The sequence below is a fragment of the Micropterus dolomieu genome, linkage group LG14 (genome assembly GCF_021292245.1).
Source record: "Micropterus dolomieu isolate WLL.071019.BEF.003 ecotype Adirondacks linkage group LG14, ASM2129224v1, whole genome shotgun sequence".
Lineage (NCBI taxonomy): Eukaryota > Metazoa > Chordata > Actinopteri > Centrarchiformes > Centrarchidae > Micropterus > Micropterus dolomieu.
Window position 1 is genome coordinate 27,554,589 of NC_060163.1, and position 14,471 is coordinate 27,569,059.

The window sequence follows — 14,471 nt, forward strand, 5'->3', positions numbered from 1 at the left end:
GCACCACCACCCCCCCCCCCCCCCCCCCCCCCCCCCCTCTCCACGCTGCACTGGGCGAGCTGACAGGATGTTAAGTCCAGTTAAACCTGGAGAGCAGGAGGAGGGAGACGGGGCGAGCAAGCTGCAGACAGCATGTGGAGAGAGAGAGAAAGAGAGGTGAGGTCAGGTGAGAGACCAATCAGAGGGAGAGACAGGTGAAGTCAGGTGAAGCCTCCGGACTTGTCAGCAGTAGTCGTAGCGACAGCAGGATGAAGGATGTGCTGGTTTGTCACCGTGGCGACAGAGAGGACACCTCTCCTCTCTCTCCGTGCGACCTTCTGCACCGGCGGGTTTGATGAATGGCCACGGCGGAGAGGGGCTGTGACGTCACACAGGGGGCGGGGCCTGCTGGCGGGGGGGGGGTTTTCTCAGATTGATGAATCATCATTTAAATGTTTCTCCTTTATTTATGATATAGAAGAATTTTCATCAATTACAATTTTTCACAAGATGTTTTTTTGTTTCTGGATTCTATTCGTTTATCGGCTGGTTTTGCACCTTTTTCAGGTTACGTTTCTGTTTTAGGAGCGTTTCGTTTGTAGAGCAGGTCACCTGAAATCACTGCAGTCCAGTTCATAGCAGCGATTTTAAATTTGCCAAAATTTGTGATTTAGAAAATACTTCTGACATTTGTTAGGATCATTTCAGTACAGTTGCTCCTCAGAGCTGTGCGGATCCAGTTCTCATGGTTCTAGTTGGAAGGTCCGTCTCCCCATCTGTACAAACAAAAGATCTACATGTTGAATTTTACAGAAAACATTTGTGTTACTGAGAGGATAACGTGCACTTTGTCTTACACAATGCATGCTGGGAACAGTTACTATATTACTTTCACTACCCCCGGACGGCCCGATCATCAGCTGATTTCAGAAATGAATCCACTGGAACAACAATGAACCTGAGGAGTCAGCACACTGAAACACTGCAGAGTCTCAGAGCAGATATTCATGATTTAACTAAAGAAAAAACAAAGCAAGTTTCTCTTTTTAACCAACAGCATCTTCATAACAGCAGCAAGCAGTTAGTTTTTACAGAACATGTTTCTTAGCCCCACTGGCTGAAATAAAGAAATAAAGCACATTTATCTGAGCAGTATTCAGAGTTTCTACACAACATCAAATGTTGCTTAACGTCACTCTCTCCCGACGGGTGCATCATCTCTGGCAGTAGCTCCTCCTGGTCAGTTTCTTTCTATAAGTTTCATGTCGCTGTGCTGCTTCAGCACATGCTTCAGTAAATACATGTAGAATTGCTGGTGGTTGAAAGCTTTTTGCTGGTCGTGCAAAGTTTACAGACGACAAAGTTCTTTACATCTTAGACTGTGACACAGTAATGGTAATACTCCTAGCTGTTATAAATAAAGTTCTGTTTGTCAGTTATAATAAAGTTCTGTCCGTCGGTTATAAATAAAGTTTTCTGTGTGTTGGCAGGTGGTGGTTTCTACAACAGTAAACGTAGACGGCCATGTTCTTGCCGTCTCCGACAACATGTTCGTACACAACAACTCCAAACATGGCCGCCGAGCCCGGAGACTGGACCCGTCTGAAGGTACGCAGGTTTTTATGTCAGAACCAATCAGCAGCTGGTAAAACTCTGACTGCAAGCTTGGCGGACTCCTTCCACACATGCGCAGTAGATCGGTTGGTGGCGTCATCGGCTTACCTGTCACAAAACACGCACAGAGCCTACCTGTCTGATGACAATTGTTCTGTCAAGCGGCCCCTCGCGGCCCCTCGCGTACTCGTGGACACAGAAAGTATAATCCTAGCTTAAGTCTGAATAACAGAAAAGTTTCTCTCTCTCCCTCCCTCCCCGTCTCTCTCCCTGTGTCTCTCGGTGTCTCTCGTCCAGCAGCCACTCCCTGTATTAAAGCCATCAGTCCCAGTGAGGGCTGGACGACGGGGGGAGCGACCGTCATCCTGATCGGAGACAACTTCTTTGACGGTCTGCAGGTGGTCTTCGGCACCATGCTGGTGTGGAGCGAGGTAACGCAGCTGATCAGTAATCGGTACAGTCTTCCTGTGTGCTTCTCTCTGTAGAGACCACGTCCACCTGAGACCTGTCCCCCTGTCTGTCTCTCCAGCTGATCACCCCTCATGCCATCCGGGTCCAGACCCCTCCGCGTCACATCCCCGGGGTCGTCGAGGTCACGCTGTCCTACAAGTCCAAACAGTTCTGTAAAGGAGCGCCGGGTCGGTTTGTCTACACAGGTAAATCCCAGCAGCCAATCCCCACGCTCCATCAGCCTTTTCAACCAATGAGAAGAGAGAAGGATAAGTTCATTAGCGGGACTCGAAACTACACTATACTCCTACTGAATACTCTAAACTACTCCTTCTGAGTACTACTCCTGCCGTTAATGACTCGCGTCTTAATGAACCCGTCTTTCTCGGTTTGTTGACACTTCTTCCTTCCGTCCTGACACTTTCCCTCTTCATCTTTGCCTCCCTCCTTCTTTCTCTATTCTTTCTTTGTGGAGCACATCAGTGGAGGTGTTTCATTTCACACCGCCGTCGGAGTAATTACACACATTTAAATCCCATTAACCCTCAAACCCGCCGGTGGACCGCCGCCTTAATGACCTTTGAGCGGTGTGAAGCGCACACACACACACACACACACAGTACGTGATGTCATCGGTCACATGACCTTCAGTTTCATCCAGCAGATGCTTTCACACCTCAGTGGTTCAGAGTGGCTCGTCCCGCTCACCTCCACCCTGCACCACACCGCTCCCAGCATGCGCTGCAGTGCTACTTCCATACAGAGAGGAAGGTGAAATAAATTAGGAATGATACTGACACGCCTGTCTCAGAGCCAGCAGGTGGCTCTGCAGCCGCAGCGCTAACACGGTTAGCATTTACAGGACGCACCTGCACCAACCAGAGCCAGTAGTAACACCTGAACACACCCAAACATGTACGATGCTCTGGATAAGAAATACTATAACGATACTAAAATGACAATTAATAGTGCTAACTAGCTTTTAGTTCTAGTGAAGACATGTGGAAGGTGACGGAGTCGGACTGTGTGAAACAGGGTTTGGTCCATGGCGCATGTGAACTTTACACAGGTATAAATCAAATGTCCAGCAGGGTAATCCAGGAATCACAGAAACAAGCAGGAACCGACCAGGATGCAGCAGAGAGGGAGTAAACAGGTAAACAGAAGCGACAACTTCAAAGTAAAGCAGGACATAAAGCTCGAGACAGCACACTAGGACGACTTTCAGAGAGCATGGAGCAGGAGTCTAAACCAGCACAGCACCAAAACCCAAACCAGGACAGCCAGGACTGTGGGGGTACGTTGGAACCCCAGCAAGTCCTGCATTGAAAGAATTTATAATCAGCAACATGTACTTAATGTACCAATAGTAAAAGTAGACTTTCTTTATTATTATTACCTGTGTACAAATCATTAACAATGCCTAAACTAAAGGCAGTACAGAGTACAGAGTTCCCTCTGAGATGTAGAAGTACAAAACAAAATAATCAAGTCAAGTAAAAGTACCTCACGATTGTAATTAAGCGCAACCGTTTAGTAAAATGACTTTCCATTGCTTAGAGTAAGCTTCTAATCAGCACTGATCTCTATGGCTGCACTTGAACGCATCGTACTGGGAAGGTGATGAGAAAGAAAGATGAGAAAAAACACAGTGATCAGTCAAATACGTACGCTCTACCTAACCACTTTATCGTTGTGTACCTGCTGTATACCCGTTGTGTACCTTCTGTATACCTGTTGTGTACAAGTTGTGTACCTGTTGTGTACCTGCTGTGTACCCGTTGTGTACCTGCTGCGTACCTGCTGTGTACCTGCTGCGTACCTGCTGTGTACCTGCTGCGTACCTGCTGCGTACCTGTTGTGTACCTGCTGCGTACCCGCTGTGTACCTGCTGCATACCTGTTGTGTACCCGTTGTGTATGTGCTGTGTACCCGTTGTGCACCTGCTGTGTACCCGTTGTGTACCTGCTGCGTACCTGCTGTGTACCTGCTGTGTACCCGTTGTGTACAAATTGTGTACCCGTTGTGTACCTGCTGTGTACCCGTTGTGTACCTGCTGTGTACCCGTTGTGTACCTGCTGTGTACCCGTTGTGTACCTGCTGTGTACCCGTTGTGTACCTGCTGCGTACCTGTTGTGCACCTGCTGTGTACCCGTTGTGCACCTGCTGTGTACCCGTTGTGTACCTGCTGCGTACCTGCTGTGTACCTGCTGTGTACCCGTTGTGTACAAATTGTGTACCCGTTGTGTACAAATTGTGTACCCGTTGTGTACAAATTGTGTACCCGTTGTGTACCTGCTGTGTACCCGTTGTGTACCTGCTGTGTACCTTCTGTGTACCCGTTGTGTACCTGCTGTGTACCCGTTGTGTACCTGCTGCGTACCTGTTGTGCACCTGCTGTGTACCCGTTGTGCACCTGCTGTGTACCTGTTGTGTACCCGTTGTGTATGTGCTGTGTACCTGTTATACACCCGCTGTGCACCCGCTGTGTACCTGCTGTGTACCCGTTGTGCACCTGCTGGCAGATAAAATGTGTTGTTCTGAGTCCTCATGCAGACACACAGGAAATTTCAATGAGCATTGATTGCAGAGTATTGATCACTCCTGTCGGACCCGCCCTCAGATTTGATTTCCTCACCACACACTCACGCCGCTGTAAGCAGTTTCCTGAGTTTGATCTGCCTCCTCTGTTTTGAATGAAACAAAATAAGGCCTGTTTCTGTTTCAACCATTTCACTGATTCACTCATGTACTGAACCACTGTACTAAAGTACTATTTCGTGGTATTTGTACTTTATTTTATTTCCATTTTATGCTACTTTCTTTTTGTGCTGTACTAAATGTATTTGATACTTTGCAGATTCAGATTACTAATACAGAATATAATCAACGAATAAATGATGATGAATTATTACAGGTTAAAGATAAAACTTTATTGATTCTCAGGAGGAAGTTCACAAGCTGCAGCATTAAAGTGATGAACACACATTAATTCATCAACATAAATTATAATATATATTATTATGAAATGGTCCTTTCAGCAGAATGAGTACTTTTTCTGTTGGTATTTACATGCATATACTTTTGTACTATATGTCAAATTTTGAATGCATGCAAATAAAATCATAAAAAAAACTATGTTCTTCAATAAAACTTTTAAAAACACCCAAAGAAGCTTTAGATAAATTAAAATGACAGTTTAGGTTCTACTTACAAATATAAATAGAGACAGAGAATACTACAGTTCCCACTGACCTCAACTTTTGCTGTTGTGAATTTAGTTGTGTTAAAAACGCTGCACCACAGCTGCGTTCTGCAGAACTGATCTACAATCCAAAAGAAAATTTATCTGAAATGGTCCAGAGATGATAAAGTGTGTAACTGGAGTCACTGCCGACTCAGCTGCTCCATTAACTCCTGATGTAAACTGACAAACTAACAATCACTTAAAGCCATGCTGGGTACCACGGCGATGCACAGTCAGCTTATTGATTGGATCGTTACACAGCCTGGCGGTCTGATTAGAGTGCTTCATCACAGCCAATCGACCAATCAGATAAAGACTTCAGAGGAAGTTACTGACAGTTGAGACTTATAACAATATCTATTAGATACAGGAGTTACAAATATGTCAACTTCCAAATCTATAGTGAAGAAGATTTACCGATCAATAACACGCATATAATGCTGCTCTTCTTATAAAACCATGTCATTAATATGTCTGATATGAACAGTTTCCAGAATAAAACATCAAACCTTTCAGGATGAATTTTAGAAACATGATGCAAATGTAGAAAATGTCAATTTGACTCCAAACATGGAGTCTATCAGTTAGTGAAAGATGTAAGCAGGGTTTTTCAAACATCAATGCCTTCATGGGGCCCAAAGTAAACGACACAAAAAGCCTACGGAATAAACCTTTAAGGACAAAATCAAAGACACTGAAGAGCAATTTAACTTTAATCCATAAATAACGTTAACAGGAGAAAAGACAGACGGCAGGTTAAACAGACACACAGGTGATAATAAACTGTCTCACAGTCAACAACACAAGGTCACACACACACAGCAGGCTGCAGATAACACAGACATCTGGAGAGCTCACACACTCTTATAACTGCTGCTTGTTACGCCCTGTGAGCCTTCAAGGACTGAACACACACACACACACACTGTTGTGATGTATAGGAGCCAGTCTAAAGCTTGTTAAAGGCAGCTGAACCAAGACGGGATTATGATTCATGCACTTCACACACACACTCCTCTCTGTGCTCGGCTGCGTTCACTGACGCTCTGATTTATCACCTCCCTACCAGTTTAAACTGTAAATGATGTTAGAGGAGAGAAGAAGACGTGTGTCGGACCAATCCCGGATCGGAGTGCTGGCTCACCACACAAACTGTTTCTGATTGGTGTTTCTGTTTCTGTTTAGTCAGCAGGACGAGTCAGAGGGACTGTTGTTGTTGCAAAGCAATGTGACTCTGATGATGTTCAACCTGCCAGTCAGAGTTTCTGTTGGTGGCAACAGCTGTTATGTGTCTTCGTTGATGACCTGAATGATTGTTTGTTAGTGCACAGTAAACTAGTCCACAGTGAACTGGTCCATAGAAAAATAGTCCAGAGTGAACTAGTGCACCGTAAACTAGTGTACAGTGAACTAGTGAACAATGAACTAGTCCACAGTGAACTAGTGCACCGTAGAGCAGTGCACAGTCGACCAGTGCACCGTCGAGTAGTGCACAGTGAAGTAGTCCACAGTAAGTAGACTAGTGCACAGTAGACTAGTGAACCGTAAACTTCTCCACAGTGAACTTGTCCACAGTAAACTAGTGTACAGTAGACTAGTGCACAGTGAAGTAGTCCACAGTAAACTAGTGAACAGTAGACTAGTGCACAGTAGACTAGTGAACCGCAAACTTCTCCACAGTGAACTTGTCCACAGTAAACTAGTGTACAGTAGACTAGTGAATCGTAAACTAGTCCACAGTGAACTAGTCCACAGTAAACTAGTGAACAGTAGACTAGTGCACAGTAGACTAGTGCACAGTAGACTAGTGAACCGTAAACTTCTCCACAGTGAACTAGTCCACAGTAAACTAGTGTACAGTAGACTAGTGAACCGTGAACTACTCTACAGTAGACTAGTGTACAGTAGACTAGTGAACCGTAAACTAGTCCACAGTAAACTAGTGAACAGTAGACTAGTGCACAGTAGACTAGTGAACCGTGAACTACTCTACAGTAGACTAGTGCACAGTAAACTAGTGTACAGTAGACTAGTGAACCGTGAACTACTCTACAGTAGACTAGTGCACAGTAGACTAGTGAACCGTAAACTTCTCCACAGTGAACTAGTCCACAGTGAACTAGTCCACAGTAAACTAGTGTACAGTAGACTAGTGCACAGTAGACTAGTGAACCGTGAACTACTCTACAGTAGACTAGTGCACAGTAGACTAGTGCACAGTAGACTAGTGAACCGTAAACTTCTCCACAGTGAACTAGTCCACAGTAAACTAGTGTACAGTAGACTAGTGAACCGTGAACTACTCTACAGTAGACTATTGTACAGTAGACTAGTGAACCGTAAACTAGTCCACAGTGAACTAGTCCACAGTAAACTAGTGAACAGTAGACTAGTGCACAGTAGACTAGTGAACCGTGAACTACTCTACAGTAGACTAGTGCACAGTAGACTAGTGCACAGTAGACTTCTCCACAGTGAACTAGTCCACAGTGAACTAGTCCACAGTAAACTAGTGTACAGTAGACTAGTGCACAGTAGACTAGTGAACCGTAAACTTCTCCACAGTGAACTAGTCCACAGTGAACTAGTGGAGAGTAGACTAGTGAACCGTGAACTACTCTACAGTAGACTAGTGCACAGTAGACTAGCGAACCGTAAACTAGTGCACCGTAGAGTAGTGAACCTTAACTTGTCCACTGTTCACTAGCGTCAGTCTTTCTGTTGGGCCACAGAGGACGAAAGCCTGAGTTCTCTCACAAGTTGTACCGATGGTGAGGCGCTACTGTAAGGTCGATGTGGTTTATAAGATAACAGGTCCGACAGGCCGGACCAGCGTGTTTCACTACGTAACGGCTGAAAGTGACCACAAAAATAAAGTAATGTGCAGAACAAATGTCGACGTGGAGATGATGTCATGGTGACGTCACGGTGATCCGCTCTAGAGAAGACTGAGGATTTCTAACGTCTCGTGTTGTGAAAATAGTTTTCTAACAGCTGATCCGTTTTATTTTTTCTTCTCAGCTTTAAATGAACCCACCATAGATTACGGCTTCCAGAGGTTACAGAAGGTCATTCCTCGCCACCCCGGAGACCCAGAGAGACTGCCCAAGGTACCACACACAGTATCACACACAGTGACACACTCACTCACACTCACTCAGACAAACCATTGCTTTATACAAACACAGACAGAATAACTGATTATTGTTGGTGTTTTTTCCATCAGTCTGTGTTCTGGTTGGCTGCTCAGATTCCTGATAATCATCAGCTGCATCTCCTGATTCTACTGCGCGCGTGTGTGTGTGTGTGTGTTGACACACATTGACTCTTAGTCTTTAACTGAAACACACACACTCTTTTACACACTCGTGTATTTTTATTAACAAACACGAAGACAGCTTCTATGGAGGCGTTTGCAGTTTACAGTTACAGTTTTATCTTAAACATTTCTTTCTGGATCAATATTTTATATTTTGTGTGAACAGAAGCTGTAAGATTTCTGGGTTTCGTTTATCCCATAGAACAATATGTCAGAGCAGGGGTTTCCAAACTGGGGTCGGGACGCCCCGAGGGGTCATCAGATAAGTGTAAATGGTTAAAATGTGAGACTATAACAGAATAATAGAGCAGAAGAAACATGCTTCTGTTTCACTCTGTCATGTTGTTTTTTCAGATTTCTTTCTTGATCTTTTTGTTTGTGGATTTCCAGTTTTACATCTTCAGGTCCTGAAACATTCATAAATAAAACAAAATGACGGTGAAAATAAAGCTTTTGGTTGAACTGGCAGACAGAAGACAGAACCCACATGAACTCTGATAGTGGGATCCAGCAAGTTTATCATAACGCTTCAGACACAGCGAGCGCCAATCAGCCACAACACTCTGTGATTGGTTGGTTGTGTGGAGGTGGGCTTGATCTTTTTCCGTCCTACACACTATTTTGCTGAGCTCGACACTGCGAACGTCTGCAGGAGAGAACATGGGGCGAGTTATTGAGACATCAAAGGGTTCGCTACCTGCTGCTAAGCTAAAACTACAAAACCTCCTCTTCTGGGTCAGTGAGCCAACATGAGAATCAGACGAGGAGGATTTCTGTTTTCTGTCTCCTGACATGCTGTTAGCTCCGTAATGAAAACCACATCCCACCACGTCTTTAATAATTCAGCTGTAATGGTTTTATTCAATTACCCACACTGCCTTGTGCTCAGCGTGCAGCAGAGCGACTGCCGACCACAGAAACTCTAATAACTGGAAGTAATCCTTAATGCTTCTGATGTTAGACTCCAGCAGACATCTGAACTGGGTTTACTGATCCATGAATGAGTGTGTTTACATCTACACTGGTGTCACAGTTCTGAACAGATTTCAGATCACTCCGAGCTCTGAACAATCTGTCCAACATACAACAGCCGTGACCAGATTCTGTAAGAATCAGGTCTCAGTGATCATGTAAACCAAATAAAGCCCCTGAGATGGTTTTTGTTCAGAGACACGCAGCGATTCCAATGTTTGGATAAGAGCGTTCAGTCCTGAATTTCTTTGTGCTGAGGACCCGTTACACCTGATTCACTGGCTCCTCCCGCCTACACCTACGTTAAAAGGTCAATCAATGACCAATCACAGACCTGACACAGCGGCTGACTCCAGATCTGTTTCAGAGTCAGTTTCTATGTAAATGAACCGAAACGACATTCATCATTGTTAGCTAACACACACACACACACACACACACACACACACAGGAAAGAGCATTAAATTCTACAAACACACACATACAAGAGATGATTTGATTGAATAACAGGTAAACCAGTGTATTTGGACGGCCTGTGTGCGTGTGTGTGTGTGTGTGTGTGTGCGTGTGTGTGTTTAAAGCCCATTGGCAAACAGGGAGGTTGAAACAACCAAATCAGGTAATCAGCAAGTGCAGCCATGTGGCAAGAAAGGAGATTGGCACACACACACACACACACACACACACACAGGATTGTCGTCTTTCTCTTATCAGATTTATAAAAAGAAATAACTTCTGTGTTTTTGCTGTTTTGGTCGTGACTTCACGTGTTTCTGTTGCTCTCAGAGGCAGGAAGTCATTTTATAATAATTAATAAACTCACTGTCAGCTTCAGCTTTGCCTCCATTTTGTCTGACGGTCTTTTAAAGAGGTCATGTTCAGGTTGATAGTTTTATTTAGGGGTTGGACCAGAACAGGTTTACATTATTTCCTTTTCTAAAAACACCTTATGTTTGTCAGGCTGCTCATTGCTGCAGCTCCTCTTTTCACCCTGTGAACGCTCGGTTTTAGCTACAGAGTGAAGTGACGTCCTGGCAGCTCAGTGTGTTTCTCCACACCAGCCGGCAGGCAGCATCATGCTGCGTGTTACAGAGTGACGAAGAGAGGTTACTGAAGTAAAGACTGGACTACAATCCAGCTGTGTTCAGTTCAGAAGCAGGGTTTTCTGTGGGAGACAGGAGCTTTTTCACTTTGCAAACCTGTTGCATGCACAAAAAGATTTATAACACAGTAAAGGAGAGGGGAAAAGCCAAAAAGCAGAATATGACTCTTTAAGGAGCTGGTCAGAGCAGAAACTCTGTTTCATCTGAGCAGCTGGTCGGTCGGTGACTGTCAGAGGAAGACACACAGACCCTCGCCAGGGTTCGAGGAAGTGGCGGAGGAACTTCAAGCCGAACTGCGTTGTGTTGTTGTTGCTTCTGTCCTCTGCTGTTTATCATGTTGCATCTCCATGAGAAACCTGTTAAGCAAGGATTATACTTTCTGCGTCGCAAGTATGCGAGGGGCCACTAGGGTCCGTGTTACAAAAAAATCGTCATCAAAGGGGTTACACATAGGATCTGTGCAGACGTCCGTGCGCCGACTGTGGTCACCAGGTCAGCAACCGATCTACTGCACATGTGTAGAAAGAGTCCGCCAAGCTGACTCCAGAAAGAAGTATAAACAGAAGTAGTTAGTTCTGAAGAAGAACTGAAGAAGTCTCTTGGATGAGGGACCTCAACCTTCGCTGGATGCAAAAATGCATTAGGTTACTCATCACTCAAAAAAGTAATCAGAGTACTCTAATGAGTAACGCCTCACCCAACACTGCTCCTTCCGATTGGCCACTCAGGAAGTCATCACAGCGTGCTGCGCCAATATTTCATTGAGCTCCTGAAGCTCCCGCCGTGGCGAGCCAGTCAATCGCTGCCGTCCGAAATGCCTCAGGTGCTCGTGGACCTTATATGTATCTGATTGGCTGCTGCAGCACCTTGCTGAGAGATATCACGTAGCTCTCCAGTAACATCGTGCCTGGTTCGACCTTTTGCTGATGACATTGTGTTTTTTTTCTGTCAATGAAATGACTGAGAGGCTGAGGTCTGAACACACCCCTTTCCCTCCCAGCAGGTTCGACCATCAGACCGGACTAGGACTAAGCCCCCCCCCCTCGGTTGTCATCATTATTTATTTATTCAGACTTTTTTCATCTTATTGTGATTAGTCATGATGTCACGATTATTAGGTTCACTTCCTAGCTGTTGGATCTGACTGATCAGAGAGCGTGTGTGTGTTCATGTTTATGTGTGTGTGTGTGTGTGTGTGTGCAAGTGAGTGTGAGTGTGTGTGCATGTGAGTGTGTGTGTGTGCGTGTGAGTGTGTGAGTGTGTGTGTGTGTGTGTGTGTGTGTGTGCATGTGTGCATGTGCGTGAGTGTGCGTGTGTGTGTGTGTGTGTGTGCGTGTGTGTGTGTGTGTGTGTGTGTGCGTGCGTGTGTGTCTGTGGGCTTAAAGAATAATTGGTTTCCTCCTCAGCGATGACATTCCCACCTCCGGCTGGATCGCTGTGTAACCTTGTTAATGTGTGTGAGTGTGAGAGGTGCTTGTCATCTTGCTGCCTAACAGTGAAACACTTGTAATAATAAGGCTTTCATTTGTCTCTATAAACACAGGCTGTGTGTGTGTGTGTGTGTGTGTGTGTGTGTATGTGTGTGTGTGTGTGAATAAATCTCATGCTGTGACACACTTGAATGTTGCTTGACATAAACGAGCAGATTAGAGCCGATCGGAGGCTGAAAGCTACTTCAGTGAAATGACTTCCTCTCACTGTGAGTCTGATAGAGAGTCGGAGAGAAAAGAAATGAATATAGAAGGAGAGGACAGAAGGAAAGGAAACGGGGAAAGGGAAGGAAAGGGATATGAAGAAGAAGGAAGAAAAGGAAAGCTGTCTGTCTGGGACAGAGTTTATTTTCTTTATTTCTCATTCTGGTCACTGTTTATTGATCACACAAAGAAAATGTTTGAACAGAGTGATGGAGGGATGAACAGAGTGATGAACAGAGTGATGGAGGGATGAACAGAGTGATGGAGGGATGGACAGATATGGAGGGATGGACAGATATGGAGGGATGGACAGAGTGATGGACAGAGTGATGGAGGGATGGACAGAGTGATGGAGGGATGAACAGAGTGATGGAGGGATGGACAGATATGGAGGGATGGACAGAGTGATGGACAGAGTGATGGAGGGATGGACAGAGTGATGGAGTGATGGACAGAGTGATGAACAGAGTGATGGAGGGATGAACAGAGTGATGGAGGGATGGACAGAGTGATGGAGGGATGAACAGAGTGATGGAGGGATGGACAGATATGGAGGGATGGACAGAGTGATGGACAGAGTGATGGAGGGATGGACAGAGTGATGGAGTGATGGACAGAGTGATGAACAGAGTGATGGAGGGATGAACAGAGTGATGGAGGGATGGACAGAGTGATGGAGGGATGAACAGAGTGATGGAGGGATGGACAGATATGGAGGGATGGACAGAGTGATGGACAGAGTGATGGAGGGATGGACAGAGTGATGGAGTGATGGACAGAGTGATGAACAGAGTGATGGAGGGATGAACAGAGTGATGGAGGGATGGACAGAGTGATGGAGGGATGAACAGAGTGATGGAGGGATGGACAGATATGGAGGGATGGACAGAGTGATGGACAGAGTGATGGAGGGATGGACAGAGTGATGGAGTGATGGACAGAGTGATGAACAGAGTGATGGAGGGATGAACAGAGTGATGGAGGGATGGACAGAGTGATGGAGGGATGAACAGAGTGATGGAGGGATGGACAGATATGGAGGGATGGACAGAGTGATGGACAGAGTGATGGAGGGATGGACAGAGTGATGGAGTGATGGACAGAGGGATGCAGGGATGGACAGAGTGATGGACAGAGTGATGGAGGGATGGACAGAGTGATGGAGGGATGGACAGAGTGATGGACAGAGTGATGGAGGGATGGACAGAGTGATGGACAAAGTGATGGAGAGATGGACAGAGTGATGAACAGAGTGATGGAGGGATGGACAGAGTGATGGAGGGATTAACAGAGTGATGGAGGGATGGACAGATATGGAGGGATGGACAGAGTGATGGACAGAGTGATGCAGGGATGGACAGAGTGATGGACAGAGTGATGGAGGGATGGACAGAGTGATGGACAGAGTGATGCAGGGATGGACAGAGTGATGGAGGGATGGACAGAGTGATGGAGTGATGGACAGAGTGATGGACAGAGTGATGGAGGGATGGACAGAGTGATGGAGGGATGGACAGAGTGATGCAGGGATGGACAGAGTGATGGAGTGATGGACAGAGTGATGGACAGAGTGATGGAGGGATGGACAGAGTGATGGAGTGATGGACAGAGTGATGGACAGAGTGATGGAGGGATGGACAGAGTGATAGACAGAGTGATGGAGGGATGGACAGAGTGATGCAGGGATGGACAGAGTGATGGACAGAGTGATGGAGGGATGGACAGAGTGATGGAGTGATGGACAGAGTGATGCAGGGATGGACAGAGTGATGGACAGAGTGATGGAGGGATGGACAGAGTGATGGAGGGATGGACAGAGTGATGGAGTGATGGACAGAGTGATGCAGGGATGGACAGAGTGATGGACAAAGTGATGGAGGGATGGACAGAGTGATGGAGTGATGGACAGATATGGAGGGATGGACAGAGTGATGGACAGAGTGATGGAGGGATGGACAGAGTGATGGAGTGATGGACAGAGTGATGGACAGAGTGATGGAGGGATGAACAGAGTGATGAACAGAGTGATGGAGGGATGGACAGAGTGATGGACAGAGTGATGGAGGGATGGACAGAGTGATGGAGGGATGGAC

General features: G+C 45.8%; 1 protein-coding gene across 2 annotated transcripts in view; it reads left to right on the top strand.

The window, feature by feature from the left end:
* LOC123983432 (transcription factor COE3-like) overlaps positions 1–14,471 on the top strand; it is a 59,598-nt gene that overhangs the window by 26,430 nt on the left and 18,697 nt on the right. For both annotated transcript variants that reach the window (XM_046069686.1, XM_046069689.1), the window contains exons 8-11: positions 1,470–1,587; positions 1,891–2,024; positions 2,123–2,249; positions 8,312–8,400. In XM_046069686.1, coding sequence (XP_045925642.1) covers positions 1,470–1,587; positions 1,891–2,024; positions 2,123–2,249; positions 8,312–8,400 — 468 coding nt within the window. The remainder of the gene's footprint in view (positions 1–1,469; positions 1,588–1,890; positions 2,025–2,122; positions 2,250–8,311; positions 8,401–14,471) is intronic.